Here is a 25,564-nt window from a genome sequence, read left to right on the forward strand (position 1 = left end):
TTGTTACCATGTGTAGGTTGAACATTGATTTGGTACATTAAAGATGGTTGGATTTCCTCAGTAGGTGGGATCTCCTTTCCAATGGTACTTATATCAGCCACAATTTCTACAGCTTTCTCTTATGCTCACAGCAAGATACAGGCAACAGTCACACAGCAATCAGGTCTCTTCCCTAGCTGCATTTTATTATATAATTACCAAGAAGTAAAATGAGCTTCCCCTTCCCCCACTTTTTCCTTACAGTCCCAATGTATCTTGTAAAGGACTTCATTTTACATCCAGAGAAAGCAGGAAAAAACAGTTAGAAATCAGTTAGAAACAATTACCTAGGCTATCTAAAAATTCCACTAAGTACCTCCTCAGTGATGTACTACCATAAATAAATACCACAACAAACTACTAATCGCTATTATACTAAGACATCTCTTGCATCTATTATTTTCATCCATAAAACTCACATAAATGTACACAAAATTCAATGCAGTGATAATGATAATCTTTTAAGAACTGCACTGTAATTTTAAATGTTTTATATTTACTATTATCTGAATTAAGAACAGTCATAATACGGCACAGAATTACAAACTGGCTCATGCATACTCTTCCATAGTGTTAAAGAAATAATTATATTTGCACAAAACCTCCATAGTGCAATATAATAAGAATTTTGTGACCAGAATGGAATCCCTCTGTTTGCAGAATATGTACAGCTACATATAAAAACTACTTTTTCTCCCACACTCCACCACCAACTGGAAATATGTCCTCATCCACCATCTTTCCACAGCTTCCAGTGTTGCTGGAAGCATCCCCAAGAATGACAACTGGAGAAGCTGTTTTCATTACAGAGCTGCTCATTAGTAACTGAACACACATATCATATCAATACAATGATTATTACTATAAGACATTTAGAGTGACACTGATGTAAACCTTCTTTGAATCTAAGGCATGAGAATTCTTCCTGCCACAGCTAGCTAATATTTTCTCTTGTCCTTCCTAAATTACATTAAAACCTCACAGATTTAATAAAGAGCCTAATATTTTTCAGTAGTGCCATTAGATCTGCAAACCACCTAGAAATATTCTGATTTAAGAACAATTTTCTATCTAACCACATTTTTTGTGTGCACACAGTTTCCAGTTTTAAAACATTACAGCAGAGTGCAGATTTATCCATTTTACAGATATGCCATATATTTTTATGGAGACATCCATAAGCATCTAATAAGACAGAAGTCACTCAGAATATTTTGTAATAAAGTACCTGTTAGTAAAAACTATATCAGAGGGAAACCACACACAAAGGAAAAAGGAACTAGGGCACTCTATCTGACAGCTGAGGAAGAAACAGGGGTTACGTCCTCTACGGCTGAGATTTAGAGCAGTTTCACTTAGTGGCTGTTCTGCTCCAATTCCCCAGTTAAAATTTAGACCTACAGCAAGAAGTCTTCATTCCTGTTTTATTCTAGCAGGAAGTCATGGCTCAGACTCTTAAGTAACCAACAGAAAAAAAAATACTAGCCAGTGGGGAACTATGAAGCTTAAATATTATGTTACAGTTAAATTGAGATAAACCTAGGAGCAACTACAGGGTTCACTATATTCTCCCAAACTAAAAAGAGTTATAAATTGTTAACTATTCAGAGGTGCAACTTTTGCCCTACTATTTCAAACACAAAATTACTAACGAAATTTTAGAGCATGTCTATGGCAACTTGTATCACTTGCAGATTACACAGGATCAGGGATCATCTAGGAATACAAGTAAGCCTTTCTGATTTTTTTAGCTCACTCAAATTATTTAATACAACTATAATATTATATGCACTAACCCACCTGTCAAGTTTAAATAACTACTGTGGAACAAGAGGAATAACATACTCTTATCTACTCCAGTTTACACTTAGGTACACTTTCTGATGGTACAGAAGATCCAACCATTCCTATCCTTCTGCAGCACTGTGCTGCTTGGGAGGAAGTCTGGGAGGTGCATTGAGTGCCTGCTCTGACAGCCACTTTGGCTTTCCTAAGCAGGATAAATGCACCCAGCTTTGGCTTAAGAACATTCAGCATCCCAGAACAGCAAACCCACTTTCAGTAATGGTTACCTTGATGAGGGTACTCAGACTGCTGATGTTAAAGATGAATTCAAATGTTTTTCAGAAAAAGTACAAGAGGTAACCCACTTCTACCAAGTACCTTCCACACATTCTGAAGCTGTATTGATCAAAGTATCTGTCATTTATCACTGACTGCTGAAAACCCAACAGTCTAATCAACATTTTTAAAATATTGAGATACAAAACATAGAAAGATGAAAGCATAACATCAATTTAAAGATTATTGTCTGTTGAAGATTAATCCGAAAGATTAGCAGAGCTTTTCTTTATCCTTCAATCAGTGTCTAAAATTATACCAATATACCAGTATTATTCAGTCTTTTCCTCTGCATCTGGTACCTACAGAACTGATTTTTTGTATTTTTTTCACATAGCAATTACACAAAGAATTACAGAGAAAGTACCACTGTAAAATTAAAAATCCAGCAACAGAAGGCAGGAGGAAGGTGCAACATTTTTAATTGTTTCAGTTTCTGATAAACCATTCCCTTAGTAGAGGAGTAAACTAGTACATCAGCTACACTTCAGCAACTTTTTTTAACCAGTAGGAAGAGAAATTTAAAATGGCTATCATATAATTCAAGGAATTTATGTTAAAGCAACTTTGAATACCAATGCTCAACAAATACTCTTCCCTTCCTTACAGGAAAGGACATTCTAGCCTCCATTGTGGTCTTGCCTTCTCTTGGGAACTACTGGATTGAATTATTCTTGTCTCAACGCTTGGCTGGGGTGGGAGGAAGACACATTCTCTCTCTTCAAACTTGCTTCTAAATTCTCATTCCTGCCTGTCACCAAAATACTGTTCAAGTAATGCTCTAACTAATTTCATGTTGTATGCACAAAGTGAAAGGGGAATTCCCTAAACAATCTCGTGGTTTCAATCTATATATTTTGGAAGCCCACTGACTTGAATGATTCCTGCATCCATAAGAAACATATATATTTTTTGGTTACATTAAAAAAAAAGTAATTTCAGTTTGCAATAAATGCTGGTGCTACATTACAGAATATGAACACATCTTCACACACACAGAGTAGCAACTCCCAGTTCATTTTGTGAAAGAGAAATCCTGCCTGACTTTATGTTCCAAATTAGCTCTAATCTCTAGACAGATGACTAAGGGTGCTTCAACCTTTTCAGTTCTTTTTCAATATAAAATAAACTTGTGCCCAATTTAACTGGCAGAGCAGAGGTTGGCTGTCACCATTCTGTAAAAGCTGAACATCCACAGTTGCCACCCCAGGAATTTCCAAATAGTAATCTGGAGCCAAATCAATTAAGTTTACTAGGATTCAAAAGACACAACATATCCAAACCCTGAACCCTCCAGATCCCTATGTATCCTGCTTTCATCCTTTCTTTTCTTGCTCCACTTCAGGGGATACAAAAGACTTTATTGTGCTTCATTACTTCTTGTTGTTTCTCCTGCTACTTACCAATAACAAACCCTTCATGCAATCAGTCTTCTACCTGTAAAAATGCTGAATAAATCCCATTTTGCAGCAAATTCTTTGTTTACAGTGTTACTATCTTTCCTGAAAGATCAATCTCACCACAGAGTTAATATTTTGCTGTCCTACAAATTTTATAAAATAATCTTAACAGTAGCTTGGGCACTTGGGTAGATGTATTCAGCATCTGCTTCTATAGATTTCTGATACTCTTGACCAAACTCATAAAACAATCTAATTTTATAAAGTAATACTAAACAGTGCTCAGCAAGCCATCTGTAAATCCAGTGCTTTATGTGATCAGAATCACCTTTTATAATCACCTCGAATTTTCTTTCCATGCTTTGATGCAACTGTGACTTTCTTGCTCCCCTGATAACAGAAATTTGCACTGGTCTATTCAAAGACCTAGCTGCACAGAAAAGACATGCCTGGCAATAATGCAATGCTTTTTTTTGGAGTTCAGCTCTTCTTTCACAACTTACATTTCACTTCTTTGCTAAAGAACTAGGTCTCTCAGTATGCTCACTGAGCAGTATAACTTCTCTGAGTGTAGCAGAGCCTTCAGAAACAAGCAGGGACACATCTCAGTCTTCCAGACCATCATGCAGCTCACCAAAACCAACAACAGGACTTCAGGGACTTGCATTTCAGTAATAAATGTACCAGCTCTATGATGAGAGCTTTGGTCCAGCAAACACCTGACTTGAGAAAGGTCCCTCTCACTGAGAGGACTGGAAGGTGCATCCCAAGATCACTTTATGGTTTTTTAAACATTGATATATAAATATGTTGTGAAGGCACTTGCCTCCACAGCCCCTTTCCCTCCACAGCTTTGGGCACAACATGAATTTTCAGAGGCAGCAATTTCTGACCATCCAGAAGGTCATCCCTCAGGTGCCCAAAAAAATCAAGGGTAAGCTTTTTGACAATATGAAAACCAGAAAGACTAAAAGCATTTGCGTATGGCTTAACACCATATTTTTAAAAAGCAGTGATGCTGCTTGAGCCTTGATTTAATACTTAAGTGCACAGATTCATCTCTAGGGCATAACAAATGTTAATGTGAGCTTGGCCTCTAAATTTCAAAGAGCTAAGAGTTTCAGTCACTGCTTCCAGATGCCTGCTTCTCTTCAGCCCTGTTTTCACTCTACTAGAAATCACACAAGAAGAGTATCCTCACAAACACCAATGGCAGCTCCAGTCCTTCTGACAGGAAGCAAACAACAGTAATACAGTTTTATTGAAATTCCCATGTTATCTCAGTGCTGAACACATGCCAAAATAACATGAAAATATTTCCTGGTCAGACTTATGCCAAATACTACAGCTGTTTTCATGGTCTTCTTCAGCAGCAACACAGAGCACACAGATACAGAAATACTGCTAGGAACAGACATTAATTTTTATTTAGCACCTGGGCAGCAAAGCAAGAAGATCAAGCCAGGACCTCCATATAAATAGCACTAGAAAGAATAACAAGCACTTCAGGAGACTGCAATTATAAAGCAGCCTGCTCAACTGCAAAAATAATAGCAGGTAAAGGTCATACAGGGAGAAGAGATGAAGAAGAAATAATGAAACAAAATAAGAATTTTACATAGGAAAGGTATAAAAAGGAATGGATAAAGGAAAACAAAATTAAAACCCTACATGAAATATCCTCTGATACCTACATATTTTCAAGCTGTCTAGATGATGTTAAAATCTACTAGATATACTTAAGGTCTCCCATAAGTATGCCATGCAACAATTTTACACTGCCTAACACTGTATGTGCCCAAGTCAACTGGCATATCTAAGTCACTTGTGAAGAATGTAAAGGTACTGAACTTGATTTAAAAACTCAATTCAATAAAATACTACCATTGACTAGCATGTGCTTTATGGTACCTCTACAGACCAAGAGGTTTCTTTGCCTATTAAAATTATACATAGAAATAACTAACTATATATGGGTTCAACAAAGAAATGTACTGAAAATGTGAAATTATAGAAGCACAATAGTTGAAAGCTTCTCACAGAAAAAATGCAGGATCACACACAGAATAAAAATTTGGAGGAAGAGGGGGAAAAGATCACCAAAGAAAATTTGAGTCAAGAGCTATAGTTTTGAAACAAACCCTTTTGTTTTATTACCAAAAAAACCTCCAAAATCTGTCAAAATGCATGGTCAAAAATCCTTTCAAAGGAACAAAAAATAAATTGTTCAAAGCTGCTTTTTAAAATCCCTTGCTAAACAGGGACTGTAAATACCAAGCATAGCACTTTAGTGTATTTAAAATCTTCCCATACAATTTATACCTGCAGATCCTTTTGATATGTCAGTCATCCTTATTTATTTTATAACAACATTATACTAGTGAGATTGTGCTCTCCTATGTAATTTTTCCTTCTATGGTCTTCATACTAATTTCACTCGTATTACATTGAAAAGTTCTTTTACACTAGAGTGTGCGTATATATATGTCTATGTATATATTGACCTATCTTTACGCAAGCAAAGAAACCCCAAATATATTTAAAAAATACTTTAGGAAATCCAACAATAGCACTTAACACCAAGTATTGGCTCACCCACCTTCTTTAATTACGTGTAGGCTATTAAAAAGCACATGGATTACAAAACCCAAACTTACTACTAAAACAGAATAAATGTGTAAGACATTAGAGGAAAATACAGTATGTGTGCAACTGATTAGTGTTCTTTATGGGAAAAATTATGAAACCCAGCTGCAGATGTTTGTAGATCTAGAAGCAACAGCTTCTTAATCCCACTGGCAATTCAATTCTGATGTGTAGAGACCTGCTAAATTCTGAGGGTTTTTCTATTTTTAAGTTACCCTAAAACTGAAAGATGTTACATCTCTGTCACGTTGTCTCCCAGCAGGAAAAGTGGAAAATAAGATAAAAAACCTCCCGTTACCCCATTGAATTTCCACCGAAGAAGGACCAAGTTGAACTCCCCGTTTCCATGCCCGCCAGATTCCTAAGGGATCCCGGAGAGCGGGGTGTGGGATGGGCACAGCTGGACCCCCCTGGTCCTGGTCCCGGTCACTGTCCCGATTGTGGTCACTGTCCCAGTCCCGGTCCCAGTGCCAGTCACTGTTACGGTCACTGTCCCAGCCCAGGTCACTGTTATGGTCACTATCCCAGCCCCGCTCCCGGTCCCACTCCCTGTCCCACCTTGGGTCACTGTCCCAATCCCGGTCACTGTCTCAATCACTGTCCCAGTCCCGGTCCCTGTCCCAATCCCGGTTACTGTCTCAATCACTGTCCCAGCCCGGGTCACTGTCTCAGCCACTGTCCCAGTCCCGGTCCCTGTCTCAATCACTGTCCCAGTCCCGGTCCCTGTCCCAATCCCGGTCCCTGTCTCGGTCCCTGACCCAGTCCCGGTCACTGTCACTGTCTCAATCACTGTCCCAGTTCCGGTCCCTGTCCCATTCCCGGGTCCCTGTCCCATTCCCGGGTCCCTGTCCCAGCCCCGGTTACGGTCACTGTCCCATTCCCTGTCCCAGTCCCGGTCCCTGTCTCAATCACTGTCCCATTCCCGGTCCCTGTCCCAATCCTGGTCCCTGTCTCGGTCCCTGTCCCAGTCCCGGTCCCTGTCTCAATCACTGTCCCAGTCCCGGTCACTGTCCCAATCCCAGTCCCGGTCCCTGTCTCAATCACTGTCCCATTCCCGGTCCCTGTCCCAGTCCCGGGCACTGTCCCAGTCCCGGTCCCTGTCCCATTCCCATTCCCGGTCCCTGTCCCATTCCCGGGTCCCTGTCCCAATCCCGGTCCCTGTCCCATTCCCGGGTCCCTGTCCCATTCCCTGCCCCGGTCCCGGTCCGGGTCCCGGTCCCAGCCCCGCCCGCCGCGCCGCCGCTCCGGCGCGATAGCGCCACCTGCCGGCGCCGCGCGGCCCGCGCAGCGGGAGCGCGGCGGGAGCCCGGACCCGCCCGGCCGCGGGGCCGGCAGGACCAGCCCTCAGCGCGACCCACGGATCGTGATGGAACCACGGCTTTGTGGCACCTGGTACGGACTCAACGGGGATCTCGGAACAAACCCGGACACTATTTTAAGGAAAGCCCACTGGAGCTGAGCAGCATCTACTTGCCAAATAAACAAATTACCTACTGGTTCATAAAGTATATTCCCCACGGCTTCAGGACAACACAATAGCAGCTTTAATTATTAACCACATCAAATTGAAAATAGCTGGTGGAAAAGAAGAAAGGACAGGAAAGAGACACCAACACACACACACAAAATAAATTGAGAGAACATTAGCTAGTAATATTCTGCAAATGAACCAATTACTCATAATTAGCCTGTTACAAGCATCCCTCCTAACACAGGTGACCAATTTATTTATTTTTAGGAAAACAGTCACTGCCAGTAGTGAAGAATCACAATCCTTCATAACATAAGCATTAAATACAAAGCCTAATTCTCAAAAGCAATGGAATTAGGATAGTTTTATATGATGCTGTCTTTAATTCACTCTTTACTACCCATCAAGGGAAATATTAATCCCAATTTTTACCAACACTTTCTGCTGATACAGGTCTTTTCCTCATTACAAGAACTGAAAAGGAGAAAACGTTCCAACTGGCTGCAGAATTACAATCAAAGTTTAAAAGACACAGTCCTAATTTATTAGATGTCCTAAAACCTGCAAGGCTCCTCCTCCAAAGAAACAGGATTTCTTCTTACTCCTTAAGGTTGACTTTTTACACTTGCATGGGGATTTAGACAAAACATAACCATCTGAAGCCTCAGAACCCTTAGACTGTCAGATTTTCTGCTAAAATTGGCAGCTACAGATCGTGTCAGGACTGAGGCAGCTGCAGAACAATCTCTTTGAAGTGAACACAGCTTAGACTGAAACAGCTATGAAGAAAGGAAACAGCAGAGGAACCTTCTCTTTATTTTTTAAAGCTTTTACTCGCAAATATTCACCTACCACTACGTGGATAGAAAGAAAGCCTCTTCCCTTGGTTAATTAGTAGTTGTTCTCTGTATGAGTCTCAGCCCAAGCCAGAGGAAACTTCAAAGGCCTCACTCATCAAACGTCACAGCACGAGCTCCACGTGAAGCTGCCAGTTCTGATCTGGTTGCACAGCTATGGCTCACGCTGGGCTTGGGAGCGGATCTGTACAACCAAGTAATTGCTAAGCAATTGTGCAACAAAAGAACAAACTTCTATTGAAAAGATTTGGCGAAGTCACAGCAGTGGGCAAGATGAGAACTTGAACAGTCTGCCAGCAGTACAATCCTGCTACATGCTCATGCCTCACATGACAGCATCTTCTTTACCCATAATCTGTGTAATCAGTGGTTTACCTCTTTTGTTCATTTGGCTTTTAATGTCCTTATCTGTACCTGTGACATCTGCAGCTTTAAAACAAACAAACCAGATCTAATGCAGACTACTGAAGACTGTTTCAGAGCTGAGGCCTGGATTTCATTTTCTGCTTATGCTCTGCAACACAAACATTCTGTAGCATTCTACTGCCACCAGTATGTAAAAGGAGAAGAAAAAAGGTATCAAGCTAACATTGAGGGAAGAATAAGACACAGGACATTATTCATAAAGGAATGAAGTCTCACCAAATATTAAACCAGTAACATCTTCACACTCAGTAACTAAACTAATATAAATTTTGATGTAGTAGTAGCATATACTTTTAATCTATCAGATACCTCTTGATCAATAAATCTTACAATCTCTTAAGGGCCCAGGTTCAATTCTCCATTACTTTTTTCTGCTTCATCAGGACTTTTAAAACAATGTTGGGCATGAACAAGATTAGTCATAACTATTTTGGAAGGATTATTTCCCTTTTTTTTGTTTAGTACTCTCCCAATGAAACTAATAAATCAGGCTGTGATAGCCCCATCCCTCTGCAAATGTTTTACATCAGAATGTCAACAGCCATTGCATTCCCAAAAGGCACAGAATGGTTTAATTGACACTTACAGGGTTAAGAATAAGCACTCTCATTCTTTCATTCTGGAGCCATTCTTACATTATTTTGGGACAATCCGTGGTAGCTATTCAAAAATCATGTAATTTGTGTTCTACCTTCTCAATACCCTCAGAAAGAGGTGTGTGTAATGTTCATAACATTTTTTTAAAGAACCAAAGTAACTAGTTCTTGTAGATCAGATGCTCCAAAACTGCATTTTTAAAAGGCATTGACCTTTTCATTTAATAAATTTACTTTAAAATGTAATTCTTATATTTGTTGTAGCTAAACAGAGCTGTCATACCAAGAGGTACTGACTTTATAATTCTGCTTAAGGAATTTATTAAGCACTACAGTCTGTTAGAACTATACTACAAATTTTCAGTATTTTTTTAACCAATGAAAAACATATTGTCTAGAAACTCTTTAAAAATGGTAACAAGACACTGAGAACTTAAGTACTTTTTAAGAAAATTATACAAAGGACAATTATGAAAACAGACATTAAACCAGCATGTCCCCACCCCTTCCAATTTCACAGAATCAAGTGGATTGCCATGATAACGTAATGCAGCTTTCATTAAATATCAGAACATTTCAGAAGAATAATATTCCTCTCTGTGCTTAAGTGCCCATTTCTCAACATGGTTCCATGTGTGCAGTCCAGTAGTGTCAGGCACCACAAATCTCTCCATTACTGACACCAAACTAACACACACAAAAAAAGCTGAAAATTCCAGCTAGTCATTTCCTCTTTCAGAATGGTAGTTCTTCAAAATCTATTTCTCCTTTCAATTTTCCACAAATTAGAAACCCAAATAGGTAAGTTTTCATCATGGTTTTTTAGCAATCTCAAATGTCTGTTACTTGCCAAGAGCTTTTTTATTCTTCAGTGAAAAAAATACAAATTTAATGCCACTAAGTCCTGTTCTATCCTAAGGAATCACAAAACTAGCTTAAGATTTATATGGTATGGAATAATGCATATGATCCAGATATAAATACAGGATAAAAGTAAAATATGAAATACACTAAACCTTGCAGGATATTTGTAATGACAAGGACCAGAGTTACTGTTACCTTTAAAATAAATAAAACTGCTATTCCACTGGCTTGAGCAACAGTAAACAAGGCAGAACAAGAATTTACATAAATGTATGTGTTGAAAAGTATTTAGTCCCTGATATAGCAAAATATTTCAATCCTTTGTTTCCCCCTCCTACAGGGAGTATCATCAAGCACAAAAGACATAACAGAAATGGAAGTACAGTTCTAAATAAACCCTACAGAACAAGCACATCTTCCTTTACATCTTCCCAATAGGTGGCAACAGAATCCCAAAAATAAAAAGAAGTTTATATTTCTTTCTTCATCCACAAAGTAATGGAAGCCCTGTTACGACTTCAATCAATGAACTTGCACCAGTAATTTTCATCAAAATAATCACTGTATCTCAGGAACAGAAATTCTCAGGACAGAATAATGCCAAAGGCCAGAGAATCAGAGAACTGAAACAAAGTATTTATAAAAAGCTAACTGTTATCAAATACCTAACCTGATGGCTTATACTCAGAGCTTATCTGGTGGAGAGGGGAACCTGCCACATGCAGGAATTGCAATAACAAAATATTTGAGCACTAAAAAAGAAACATTAAGGAAGAAAAAATTCTAAACTACTTCTGTTGTTGTTGACATCCACACCTACCAGGGTCAGGAAAGCAGTGGGCACTTTTAAGCAAAGTTTTCAGCTGACTTCATGACGGTAAGAGGTCCATATTAACTCCCTGATTTCTTGCAAGAAATGACAGGAAGGCAGTCCTTTTTCCTTGGCAGTTAAACAACTGCTTTGTTTTTGTGGCACAAAGCTATACAAACCTTTTTTTGGCACAAAGCTATAAATAATGACCACTCACTTGCTTTCCAGTGCAGCCACGTCCCGGTCCAGGGCAAGCGCCCCTGCGGTGATCTCCACCTTCCTGACGCTGCCGAAGAAATCCGTGATCAGAACGTTCTGGGGGTCCCGCTGGAACAGGTCTGTTCGGTGCCCAGGGGTGGAAACACACAAGCTTTTTGGACAGACCTGAAACTGGAAACCAAGATGGACAATCACATCCTGTCCCTCATTCAACAGTTTCTACAAACACCTCCAAAAATGAAACAACTGTTTAAAAGAAAGATAAATAATACATAAAACTTGCAATTATTTCAGTACAAGCTCCATAGATGGAAAAATTGGTTGAAAAAAGGCATTTAAATGTATAAACATCTTGATTAAGCATTTCTGAAAACCTTTTTCCTTACAGTAATGCCACTGGAGTTTAAAAATGCTCCTTGGAAAGCCAACCATCAATTGCATCTAACTGATAAATGCACAAATACACTGCTGAATATAGATGCAGCAATGCTGCTATAACCTTCCAGAAATCATAAGTGGGCATAAATTCTTAATATTAACCAAAGGGAAGTATGCAAAATTAAACAAGCTTTGATAAGTAGCTATTTTGAAGGCTTCATAAAGAAGCAAAAATTTACATTTTGATAGAAAAAAAAAATCCAACAGTCTTGTTTCTAATTTATAGCCTACAAACAAGCATAGGGTCTTCCAATACCAGAAGTGCTTTATTTACATTAAGTTCACAAACATCCTGTAACACCTACAAACCTTATTATTTATTTTATCCATGTATTTTGTCTACAGATCAGATCCCCTATATCCTGCACACGCTGCAACACCTGAAAGACAAAAGCAGCACTAACAAAAGCAGAAGGAACAGTGATTTGTTGCAGCATTTAGAACACCTGACAAGACAGGATGCCTATTATGTAATAAGTTTGTTATGTACCTAGCAGACACTAAGGCAATACAAATGCATGTTGGACACAAAGCCATTTTCCACAAGTCCTACCACACCTGCCACAACACAGATCACCTGGTAACAGTGCAGGCTATGTGAGTCCTTCACATTCCAGCCACACAGAACATTTTACACAAGACACTTAATACACAGGACTAAGAATGTCACTCTCCACATGGGTGCTCATCTTTCTTAATCTTACATTTTCCAAGTGATTTTCAAACAGGCCCATCAACCACAGAAACTAGAGCTCTTAATACACCTAAATTACACCATGGGTCAGCTCTTACAAGGTTGCATCCTTATGACAAAACCACAGGTCCCAATCAGCTCAGTGTAAATACAACTTGAATTATCCCAGATTATGACTGACAAAAACCACTGAGTTTCAGGCCATACTTCCCAGCAGAAATACTGTGCTCAACCTGACACAAAATGCACAGGCTTTTGTTGCTCATTCTCTTTGGACAACAGAGCCCTACATTACAAATAGTTTCTCAGAGAGGAAACAGTCTATCTGGCTTTTCTTCATAGAGGACAGATTCCACCTCCCCATTCCTCCCTCCTGCTCTATTGCAGTTTCTCTTTTATCCCTTTTTAGCCCAAGACTGTAAGCATATGGCATTAGGCTGCTTGTCCAGGGACACCTCAGCTCACTTTCATCTTAACCTGATGCATACAAGCACACATATACACTCAGCTCTTATTTTAATGATTCCCAACTCTCTTGCTGGCTGTTATCACAGAGCTGCTAAAGAAGAGATGGGGCAAATCAAACCCATGTTATCCTCCTGTGGTGAAAATTAACTAGACTCATCAGCATAATGCTTCCCATACAAAAGCCATTTGTTAATGCACACACAAACTCTCTACAGTTTTCATTTTCACCAAAACGCTATCAATTTTCTCCAACTTTGCTCCAATTAAGGACACAAACATAAAAACTAAGTCTCTGAATTAAACTATAAAAAGTAAGCATTTGTTTTAATCCCACTATTTGAAGCATAAATTTATGTGGCAGACTTACAAGTAAGTCTCTCGCCAAGGTTTTGAGTATGAATGTCCTAAAAAACTGCATCAGCACTCAAAGTAGGAAACTGATACTGCACCAAACTAATTCTAACCTGTCCCACAACAGTTTACTGCCACAACATATTGATATGAATTTGAACAAAAATATGACATGGCGGTGAGAAGAAGACTTCAGTGTTAAAAACGTACCCATCCACTACTGCTCTGAGAAAGGACTGCAAACCAATTATACCACAGCAGACTAACACTAATAACCAAGGTCTTCTGACAAAAAAAATGAAAAGGCAAACACTGGCTAAGTTAAGCACATTTTTTCCTATATAAATTTTTCCAAATTTTTAATTTTTTTTTCGAACGAAGCTAACTCCCCCAACTTTGTTATTTAAACTTTCCTAACAACACTTTAGCTATTTTATGACAAATGATTCCTCATTTAGAAATTTATTTGAATCTTATTTTAAAAGTTCAAATGTACAACATTTCAATGCAGTCTTTATTTTCAGGGAATTGTGATCAAACCTATAGTCAGTCATTTGCACAGCTTTATGCTATCCCTTAGCAACACAGATGGAGCAGGTGGGGAGTAGGTGGAGTAGATTATGAAAAATGATGTATCATTCTTTGCAGGAATGCAATATCCAAATCCTAGGTGGATGTGAAAAGAAGCTGTTTCAAGAGTAGTTAGAGAAAAGTAAAGAGGTAACAGGATAGAAGCAGTGTAACAAATAAACAGTACTTCAAAAAGAGAAGACATTCGACATATCAGAAGATCAAACAACTGAAGATCATTTAATTTTAAAGCTAGATAGTGAGTAATGTAAGTTACCCTGAACTTGGAAAACATTAACTTAAATTTAAAAAATCAGAGTTGGAGAGTTGGATAGAGTACCTCCAGTGCCAGAGCACCTCCTGCAACTGCTGGCAAATAAAATAGGTTTATATCTTTACCATGGACTAACCATATGTCATTTTGGAACTCTTAAATGAAGCCTTGAAAAGTACTGACTCAAAGTCAAGTGGTCACGTTTGTTGAAATGCGTGCAGATTACGACTCAGTACCTGATCACACAATGATCTGGGCTGGAAGAGACCTTAAAGATCACCTAGTTCCACTTTCCTGCCAAGGGCAGGGACACCTCTCACAAGACCAAGCCTCGAAGTCCCAACCAACCTGGCCTTGAACAGATTACCACAAATCATGGTACATTTGTGCCCTGCCTCTTACATTCCCCCAGCATCAATCAGTACATCAATTTACATGATGTAAGGAATTTACCAGTATGGATAACTTCCTTCAGCCTTTCCTGAATATTTGGCATATAACCAAAGCACACTTAGGTATTGTCTCTGAAGAGCTCAAAAAGTACTTGGCCAGCTATGAAATTTCTACATTTTTCACAATAATCGGATTAACATCCTCCTGGCCAGCTCACGTATACCACTTTCCAGAGAGTGTCTTATACAGCAAAAAGCACTGTTCCTTTTTATTACCTGTTATTATTAACACAAATTAATTTTCTGTTTTACAGTGAAATTTGAATAAACAGGCTAGTCAAAGATACTTAATCAATAAAGAACTTGCATATTTTGCTTTATCAAGATTTATTTTAAATTTATCTGTATCCCATAATTAGAAGGTATTAAATTAGAGGACAGAATTTCATTCCATAGAACTATCTAAAAGAACCTTGAGTCTTAGCCACTGAATCAATTCTCTATCAACATAAAATCTGCCAAGTGTGGGTTGTTTAGAGAGAATTCTAGCACACATGTAGCAGTCAGGCTAACACCATCCTCTGTAGACAGAGGGTGGCATAAAACTTTTGAGCAGCTGCTCCTTTTACAGAAACGAATCTATGACGATGTAATTATGTTCTGTAAGTGGTGGCTCTTAGATTACTGATGTGGCACAGCAGGATTTACAGCTACAAAGTACCAGAGTACAACCCATGACTAAAAAGAAACTAGCATTGGAAAAGGTACAAAGGGTTAACAGAGCAAGTAAAATATGGTTACTTTTTATGTCATCTCACCAGTGTATACATCTCACTGCTAGAGAGGCAATTTCATAAATTTTGTCATATGTTACCTGGTTGGCTTCTTTTCTTCCTTCTGCTTCATACCTGAAATCTACAATAATGTTTGCCTCAGATATAATTAAGTCCAAACACTGATGGATTTGTACCTATCTTGCTCTGGAATCTAAACAGATATACAGATAAATTAATCTCTGCAGGCATTTGTGAGTGCAGTGTTAGAATTTTAACTGTTTAACCACCTTTGCAAAACAACATCAATGCCTGCTTTTCCACATCTGCAAAGTGTCTGCTATCCTGGTTTTAGAAGCTTCCTGCTAAAATATTTCACATGCAAATGCTTCATTCTATTTATATGAATATTTAATGAATACTTAATTTTTTTTTTCAGCAAAAATACAAAATCTGGCTACTTTTGGTTATTTTTTTCTGGAGCCAGCAAAGCACTTTCAAATGAGGACAATCCTTGAAGTGTTACACAACTACATTTAACAATGGCAAAAAAAACCTCCCTCCAAAGCTGCTTCCGAGGGAAACAGCAGGAGCATAAAAAGCATTTTAAGAACCCTACAGACAAAATAGATTAGTTTTGGAACTATTAAAGTCATTAGCATATTCATGAATGTTGAGTATTCTACTTACTAGGTCATTCATATTTGTCTGACTGGCTGGATGGATTTCTTCCAAGAATTCTAACACATAGAATGTGTATCTGTCCATGAGATGAACACCAATCTCCAGGTCAGGCTGATGCTTTAAAAACAACACACAGCAGTTACTGGGCATTTGCAGGAGACAACTCAGCATTCAGGAGAAGGAACAGAATGTAACAGGATATTGCAAAAGTTGACCATAATTTTTTTTTGTTCTTAGGTAAATTATGCGAAGAAAACGGCTAGCTGTGAAGAAACCTACTGCTGATAGGCTGAATAATACAGTTTATCTATAAACTGTATCCTGATGATATCTGTTTCCCAAAACGCAGGGAACCCCTTCTTAATGGTCCAGCATGGATCTGTGGACTCTGAAAACAGGGCTGGGAGAGCCAGTATATCTTGCAGCACTGCACGGGCTCAGGTAATCCTGACCAGCTGCTTTTGGTCTGGCTGGGATTTCTCCTATGGCTCCTTCTGTAATTCAGCTGGAATATAATTACAGCAGGTGAAAGTTAGCATTTTGTTTTATATCAAGTATAGTAAGTCGTAGATTGAATATTCCTTACACCCATCTCTCAGCAGTCTTCCCATAAGATTCCTTGCTATCCCTAGGCAATGCACAAACTGGTCAGCAAGCACAGAAATCCATCATTAGCCTGGTTCTTTGGGACAGCACACAAAAACAAGCAGGAACAGTACACTTACAAGTTTTGTCAACCACCCACAAAATACCTCATAGATTCAGCAATTAGAGTAAGGGAAATTTTTAGTTAAAAGTCAGCAGAAATTGTGCTTTTAATTCAAGCATTCTGAAAACTGTCCTCAGGATCACATAAATCTACTTACTGATAAAGAATCTTCTCCTACTTGGCTGCTAGCCAAGGCCATTATATTGGGTGAATAAAATCGTTCATACATGGATGCTCCTTGACAAGTATCAATAATAAACAACAATTCATTGTACCTGAAAGAAATAAAACAGCCTCCTTACCCATTTCTACTTAAACACCATATACATACTTTGCTTTTTAGTTACCAGGGCAGCTGCTCAGAACCTAAGGAACAGGAGCTCACCCTGATCAATTTTAGGATGTGAGTTTGCCCAAAGCAATACCTCTGAGCAGCTCTAACTCCAGGAAGCTGCAAGCAGAAACTAAAACCCTGCTTTCTGAATGCAAACCATCACACAATTTTATGGACAACCAACAGTATCACTACTGCAGGCAAGCAAGGCCTACCAGTAAGATTTACACTTAAGAGTATGTTCATACACTTAAGAGTATGTTCAGGATATTCAATATTCAATATCTACATAATGCTTATTTCTCACCTCCTTTTCTGCCACATTTGTTCAAAGGCATCAGCAAGTTCTACATTTGTGATTTCTTCAGAATCCTGGAATTTTAGGAAACCATTTCCACCGTGGCCTGACATAAAAATCAGAAGTTAGGCAAGGATGTAGGTTAAAGGAAGATATACAGCCTTGTTGGTCATTTTTCTAAAACAAGGTAAACACAATTCTCTTTCTACAGAGACAGTTCAACAAAACAAAATATTGGTACAGTAAAAATAATACCCATTTCAAATGGAAACTATACTGGCTTAGTAGTGCTTTACAGGCATTTTTTCTTAATTAGAATGACATGCTAAAAACAGAAAAAAAATCTTTTGGTTGATCCTTTTGCGCATTTGGACTACTGATGCTTTCAACAAACCCATCCAACTGAGAAAGCATCAATAAATTGTACACAGAAACCTGCAATTACCTGTCATATATATTAAAATATTGCTTCTGTCATCAGAAAGAAGACGTTTAGATCGTGGTGTGCTTGGTGGGATTCTTCCCGTTAAAACACGCAAGAAATTTTCCACAGTAACCTATGAACAGAAGCATTAAGTTATTTTCTAAAGATAAAAATATTGATCAGCTATAGGCTGGGTTACAGAAATTAAATAATGGAACACTAAAATATGGAGTATATAATAACCAGACATATTAAGCATGGTATAAACTACATAAACATTTTCTGTGTAAGCTTTTACTTCAGGTGAAAAATCATGCGGTACCTTTTACTTTACTCCATTAACATCAGCCTGTTGCTTAATTATATCCAACAAATCTACCACCATTATAATTTTTAAATACATTTACATTGTTCTGAAAACTGTCAGCATATAGCTGCATTGTGCCAAAGCTGCTCCTGTACTCACAAAATGCTCCAACATTAGTGTGTGTTACCATGGAAAAACAAAAGTTCAAATTCCCTCTGCAACTCAGGAAAGAAAAAACAAGATCAATCCAGTTACATAAGTCTGAGTGATCAGGTAAGATCCATCTGAGTGGTGACTGCAAGACATCCTATAAAACACCACTTCCTTTTTAAGTACACATGCACAGCTCAAATGCCAGCAACAAATCCATACCCAGGAAAAAACATGATAAAAAGAATGTAGCTCTATTCCAGTGTCTTCACTTCTTTGTATAAAGATTCAGAGAAATAAAAGAATTACTATATACTTAAATACAATCAAATAAACATTTAGCAACAATTCTACAGTACTGCTGAACCAAGAAAATGATGTGCAATTCTGTCTCAACTGGTAAAGACTGCCTGGCATGAAGGAATATTACATGAAAAGAAAGGTGACAGAATGCAGATTTTTATACAGTAATTGCTTTGCAGTAATTGCTTTGTGATTAAGTTATGGCTTTTGCTCTATTTTAGGAGCATATGCTTAAGATTAGGAATTGAAGTACATCAACCTAATAAACAATTCACTTGCACACCAAAATTTTCACAGTAATTTTTGTGTTGCCAAGATGAGACACTGAGCAGTTATTTCCAGAGAAATTGCAGGAATGTGATTCTATCCCATTATTTAAAATAGATACACTAAACATGATTCTACTATAATGAACTTCAAATACAAAATCAAATATCAAGGAGGGGAAAGGTATGTATTTTAGACTCATCAGCAGAGTGATGATGAGCCTAAAAGCCCAACCCAAAACCAGAAATATGAACAGAAAGACTTCCTCAGACTTCACAGATGCTGCATAAATCTTTAAACTAACACTAAAGAATAAATACTCAGTGTTTTAATTAAAGCACAGTTACCTCATAGCTTCTGTAATCCACTTCCACATCATCTCCATAGACATTTAGCTCCATGTTTTTATGACTAAACACAGTAGCAGGTTTGGGATTTCTGGGATTACATGCCATATCATCTGCCAGCATCAAGACAATGTGACTGTGAAAAATAAGAAAAAAATATTTCGGACATTCTGCTTTCACATGACAGTCAAACAGAAATTAGAACAACACTCTTCAACAATTACAGCAATAGCTTGGATCATTAAAAAGATTCCTGGAATTCTAAGTGAAACTTTGCAAAGTTATACCTTATTTCCTTGTAAGCATCCTCAGTATCATGAAGATGTCACACACAGAAATGCAGCTGGCTGTCATATATCCACAGGAGTAAGTAAGGCCAAAGATGAGCATGAGAGTATTTAACATCAGCAGCTTTAGTATACAGGCTTGCCTGGACCTCAGGGGCCAGAGCTCTTCATAAAAAAATTCAGAGATTTTTAAAGGGCACTAAAAACAACCAACTCCAAGAATCATGATAAATGTTTCTTTTTTAGATATGATTTTGAGTGGTGCTGGCTTTTTTTTTTTTTTTTTTTTTTTGTCTTGTTCTTGTAGCAAAGAAAGAAAAACAGATAAAGTTTGCCTAAGGAAGAAACACTCAAATCCACATAAAATTTGCTGTAAATGCTAAATAAACAGGCTCTCTCTCTCTCTCTCTAGGTCTTCTCCATTGTCTTGGAGAGTATTCTTGACTGTAGTCTAAAGCTTTGCTGGCTTTTTGAGATTAATTCCAGATCCTTGGATATGGATAAGCAATGGATCTTGCTACTGAACACAGAAAGCTCAAGTCACGCCATAGCTCTTGCAGTATTTCTAAAACTCACACCTATTTTGACTTTAATGGTGAAGACAGATGGATGCAAAGAAGATGAAAGTTCTCAGGTAAGGGCAGGACTGGTGACAGAATTTCTGAGGCAGTGCCGAGGGCTCCTGTGCTTCAAAGGCTACACAGGAGAGAGGACAGCTGCTCTCGACTGACTTCTGCAAGAACAAAAGGCATCTTTCTGTGCCTTTCAGCCCACAGCAATGGATTCTGCAGTGTGTTCCCTTGGATTTATAACCCTAAAAATGCATCTAAAAATTGAGTTTCAAAATCCACTCTTTCAAAAATCAGAAAGTCACTCCTTTTTTTTCTTTTTTTTAATATAATAAACACAGGGAACAGGATGTTACTGTCAGTGCATTCATAGTTGAGTGGGAGTCAACTGGGGACTCCAAGTGTACAGTAGTTTTGGACTTGGACAAAAATATGCCATACTAATTCAATCCATCAGAATACGCATTTTGCAGTGATGAAGCAGACCACACTTCTTTAGGCTGACACGCTGAAGAAATCACCAATCCTCTAAACTACCATTAAAAACCAGGACCACAAGGAATTCTATAGGAGCCTATGGTACATATAGGTTATTACACAATGGATGCTGGTGCCTTAAATTCACTTCCACAGTTCTGACAGAAGTAAATTACATTCTGAAACAGCTCGAAGGAACTGTGCCAACACCGCTAGAACTTCCAGTAGGAACACAAAGAAAAGATACTTACTTCAGAATCTTCCCACTCCCATTGTCAAATAAGAGATACTGTTCTAACCTTTGAGCTATCACTAGAGAAACAACTTGTACAGACAAAAAATTGGTTTCTCAAATAAAATCATGCAAAATGGATTTTTTCAAGGCAACTGTCAATATATAGAAGTTATAGTTCAGAGCCTTTAAAGACTCAAAGTAGTTACAGATGTGGAAGTCTTACATCTTAGTATAGTCACAGTTACCAACATCTCCACAGTAAAAGGAAAATTGAAGTACAGCAAGACTCATATCTCACAGAAGTACAGTCATTGTTGAGTGCATTTAGCAGTTTTCAAATTACACTTTCACCAATTTGCTAAGTGGTACATTTTAGTGGCTAGATCTAATTAGGCTGTTCCAAATGGAAATTTTATTATGCAACTTGTTGTTTTTCCTTTGGAACAACATTGCTGCACTTTTCATCACACTGGTGTGCTTGCATCCTTCCTTTTTACTTTTATCCAGTTTAACCGGGAAGAAAAATATATTTCCATACTGATTGAGATAGCATGAGAACTTTAGTAGCAAGAACTGGATTCACCAAGATTCCCTCACCTATCAGGAATGCCCAGCCTCTTGACACTTCTGTACACTGAAAGAGTATTTGCCACATGACGATAATTAAACCAGAATCGAGATGTACACACCTTGAAATAAAAAAAAAAAAGCATATTAAATAAAGATACAAACTGGCCTGACACATTGCATCAGAAGAACGTGATTACAGAAATATAAAAAAATAGTAACAACTCAGAAAGAATATAGTAACACCAATAAACTCATCATATAAGTTCTGTAAATCTTAACTGTCCCAAAGCAAAAAATTCTGAAAATAAAAGTTTAAAAAAAAAGTTCCTAGCATACTGACTCAAGATAAAATTGTCATAAACCCTTACTAAACATAGAAAGTGGCACTTCAGGGAATAATCCAGCAACAGCAAGTGGATAAGCTGAATTTTTTCATTTGCTTTCTCCTTATCAAATGGAAGAGAGATCAAAGGAAAAGTTCTCATCTCAATAGCAAACCATTTTGGGAGCATTCTTCCACAAAGGCACAAGTGAATTAATTCATGCAGAAGCCACACACAGGGGAAAATGCACTGAGGACATTTGCATTTATGGAGTCAAAGTAAGAGCAAAGTGAGCTCTAACCACAGAGAGCTCAAATAGAAATGAATCTGAACACAAATTCTCAGAGTTTAATTTCTACTGTTCTAACAGGCAAGGAGTCAGGGCTCAGCCATTCCCTTTACTTACATACTCCCTAAAGCAGGCTCTGATTCAGACATTCCAAAAGCTTCTAGAAGAGGTGACTTTAAAACCACAAAAACAGAGATGCAGGAAAAAGCATTTAGATAGTTTTTTTAATTTTCCAGCTCTAAATGTAGAGCTGTAAGTTACACTACATAGCATCTCTTTCTCTACTCTTATTTCATAATAAGAACTGAGTTGTAGCTTAAGTAATAATAACATCCAGCCTGAAAGAATCCCCTTGTGTATCTATCACCCTGTCAGTAAGGAATACCAAAAAGAAACCCAGGAATCAGTCCATGAGGACATTTGCCTTCCAGCAAGACTTAATGCCCTGAAAAACAACTGTGTCCAATTCAGCTGAGACACTTCCTGGTACTATCATCTGCCCTCTGCCTCCAGTACCTCCCTTAGAACACAGTGTAAAGTGTGTCTAAGCTTTAAATATGGTTATCCATGCTGCAGCACATTAATTCAAGCTATTGATGAGGTGGGATTGCAATTTAATCCCAGGGCTGAAGTAACTGGCAGCAGTAAACCCCTCACAGGTTTTTACTGCTTAAAAAAATTAGCAGTGTTACAAAACTCAGCAATGAACCACTGAGAAAATAAAACCAGCAGAAAATCTTTCAGCACAGAAAGTATTGGTCCTTGGACCTAATTTTCCACCTTCTTTGGGTGTTTTTATGGGTACTAATAAAAGCATCTGTTTGTTAATAGTATTAGAATAGTATGTTATGTTATATTAGTTTCAAGTTTGTACATTGTGGAATATAGAAATTATTCCTTCAATTAGTTACTCTTAACTTTCCTTTTATATTGCTCAGTTTTAGTATCTGGAAAACAAACAGCTGCTCCTGAGTAATTACAATAGTGTTCTGAAACAAATTAGTCATTAAGACCTGAATTGTGATTAAGAACCAATTGTGCAGCATGATTCAAAGCTAATAAAAGTTACATGGCAAACAAAAAAGAAAGGGTATGAACAGTTTATCTAAACACTATGCTGCCTCAACTGATTTTATTCCCAGTCTGTTATCACAAGTTAACAGATTGAATAAGAACAAAAATGAGATATAAATTCTACCTTTCTGCTCAAAGAGACCAGACTTCCCTGGTATCAGAATTACACCTTTTTTTTCAATATGCAGTATGCTAATTTAACTATTTTAATACTTTTGGAACTTTTGTTTTATGAATCCTGCCATGAAGCTAGACACATTGAGTGCCTGAAATTTGGTCATATTGAAATGATCATTTTATTTTAGTGTAATAAATTTGCAGGCACAATTTCAAATTTATTAATTTCCAAATGTTTATCTTTCAATTTCTTTCAAATGAGCACGATTCTTGAATGACTGTTGCAATTGCAGCTCCTGATGAAGAACTGTCAACATTACTGGAAGAAAACAACCGGGACCATGCTTACCAAAACTGCCCAGTTATTTGTATGTCCACTTCTAAAAAACTGCTCTGCTTGATCCTGAAAGGTAAAAAAAAAGTTTAGATTTTTCAGCATTAAGAAAGAAATGACCACTCATAGGTTTGTTATTTCCACAATAGCGTTCAATGCCCATGTTTATCACACATTAATACTGAATAGACCTTAGAAAAGTTTGAACAGAGGTGTTTTTCTTAACATTTGTACATTTCACGTTAATTAACTACTCTAAATCTTTCCCTCAAACTTGCTACAGAAGAAAGAGGGACTATTAGGCACTTGCACCTTAGTTAAAATCAAAAGCCCACACACCTCTATGCCAAAGGACACTCCAAGAACAAAATAATGTGATTTACTGACCTACAGTTTCAACCTTAATGAGAAAAGAGGCTTGGATTCAATTAAATTCAATTTTCAAAAGCAGGTAAGAGAATCTGCAGTTTGAACCCACTTTAAATACAAGGTAGTTACATTTATCTTCCAAAATCAGGATCTATGACAGCAACCTTCTGTATAATCTGTGTTCTCCATAGTTCCCACTTCCCTTTGCAGATAAGAGGGCCCTTTCTCCTTAACAGAGAGCATAAATCAGGACACAACAAGGGGCTAAGATTTCAAATAGGTAAGGGAATAAGTCTGTCACTGGGCAACAGTCCAAATCTGCTGACTCTTAAAACGGACTCTATTAACTCTGAGGAGTTGTGGGATGATGTTTGTAGTCTTACACAAAACACACGGTAAGAGAAATAGTGTTGTACTTCAAGCAGCAAACAACTTGCAGTTTAATTAGTCATCCAGAGATTGTAAGAATATTTCTATTGTTCAGGGTGTGGGGGTTGTTTGGTCCTAGTTGTAATTAATTTCAAGCATAACAACCTGTTAATAACGCAGGATTCAAGAGCAAACACTCCAGATGTAGCGTGGGCACAGCGCATTAAGCTAATTGCTGAAACATGAAATTACTCCCACCTGACAATCCCACCGGCACCTGCCGTGTGCCGGCGCCTCGCACCAGCGGGCCGGGCACCGCCGGGACCGGCACGGAGCTCAGACACCCGCCTCAAGTTACAGTGCGCGGCCAAGGAGAAACTGAGCTTCAGGAACCCGCAAGAGAAGGAGAAGTCTGGGGGTTTGCAACTCTCAGCACTCTGAGCAAGGCACCGGCGCAGCCGGCACACGGAGCAGCCCCGGGAGGCTCCGCCCGCCGGGAGGCAGCGCTGGGACCGCGGCTCGGTGCCGGTGCCCGTCGTGCCCACAGGGCCCCGCCAGCGCCTCCGGACAGCGCCGCGGGCCGCGCACGGGCGCGCTGCCTGCCCGCGGAGCGGCGGCGGTGGGGCCGCCGGCAGCACCGGGCCCCAGGCGCCGCCCGCCCGCTCCCCCGGCCCCGTACCTGCAGGCCGGGCAGCGCCGCGCCGCAGCAGCCCAGCAGCAGCAGCGCGGCGGCGGCGCGGGCCCGGGAGGCGCCGGGCACGGCAGCCGCCATCTCTGCCCGCCTCCTGCGCGGCCCGGCCGCCGCCGCCGCCGGAAGGGGGGCGGCGGCCTGTGCGCAAGTTCCGCGGGCGGGAGCGCCGCCGGCCCGGGGCCGCGCCCTGCCCGGTACCGCCAGCCCGGGACTGCGCCCTGCTCCGCACCGCGCTCTGCCCGGTACCGCCGGCCCGGGGCCGCGCCCTGCCCCGCACCGCGCCCTGCCCGGTACCGCCGGCCCGGGGCCGCGCCCTGCCCCGCACCGCGCCCTGCCCGGTACCGCCGGCCCGGGGCCGCGCCCTGCCCCGCGCCGCGCCCTGCCCGGTACCGCCGGCCCGGGGCCGCGCCCTGCCCCGCGCCGCGCCCTGCCCGGTACCGCCGGCCCGGGGCCGCGCCCTGCCCCGCGCCGCGCCCTGCCCGGTACCGCCGGCCCGGGGCCGCGCCCTGCCCCGCGCCGCGCCCTGCCCGGTACCGCCGGCCCGGGGCCGCGCCCTGCCCCGCGCCGCGCCCTGCCCGGTACCGCCGGCCCGGGGCCGCGCCCTGCCCGGTACCGCCGGGCCGGCCC

General features: G+C 39.8%; 1 protein-coding gene across 1 annotated transcript in view; it reads right to left on the reverse strand.

Annotated features, from left to right (window-relative positions):
• Positions 1-25,022, reverse strand: part of PIGK (phosphatidylinositol glycan anchor biosynthesis class K) — a 61,973-nt gene extending 36,951 nt beyond the window's left edge. The window contains exons 1-9 of the mRNA XM_077785396.1: positions 24,926-25,022; positions 23,524-23,577; positions 21,399-21,490; positions 19,234-19,369; positions 17,881-17,992; positions 17,445-17,541; positions 16,961-17,078; positions 16,101-16,211; positions 11,449-11,621 (exon numbers count right to left, since the gene is read on the reverse strand). Coding sequence (XP_077641522.1) covers positions 11,449-11,621; positions 16,101-16,211; positions 16,961-17,078; positions 17,445-17,541; positions 17,881-17,992; positions 19,234-19,369; positions 21,399-21,490; positions 23,524-23,577; positions 24,926-25,018 — 986 coding nt within the window. The 5' untranslated portion in view covers positions 25,019-25,022. The remainder of the gene's footprint in view (positions 1-11,448; positions 11,622-16,100; positions 16,212-16,960; positions 17,079-17,444; positions 17,542-17,880; positions 17,993-19,233; positions 19,370-21,398; positions 21,491-23,523; positions 23,578-24,925) is intronic.
• Between the last annotated feature and the right edge of the window lie 542 nt (positions 25,023-25,564).

The sequence above is a fragment of the Lonchura striata genome, chromosome 9, assembly GCF_046129695.1.
Source record: "Lonchura striata isolate bLonStr1 chromosome 9, bLonStr1.mat, whole genome shotgun sequence".
NCBI lineage: Eukaryota > Metazoa > Chordata > Aves > Passeriformes > Estrildidae > Lonchura > Lonchura striata.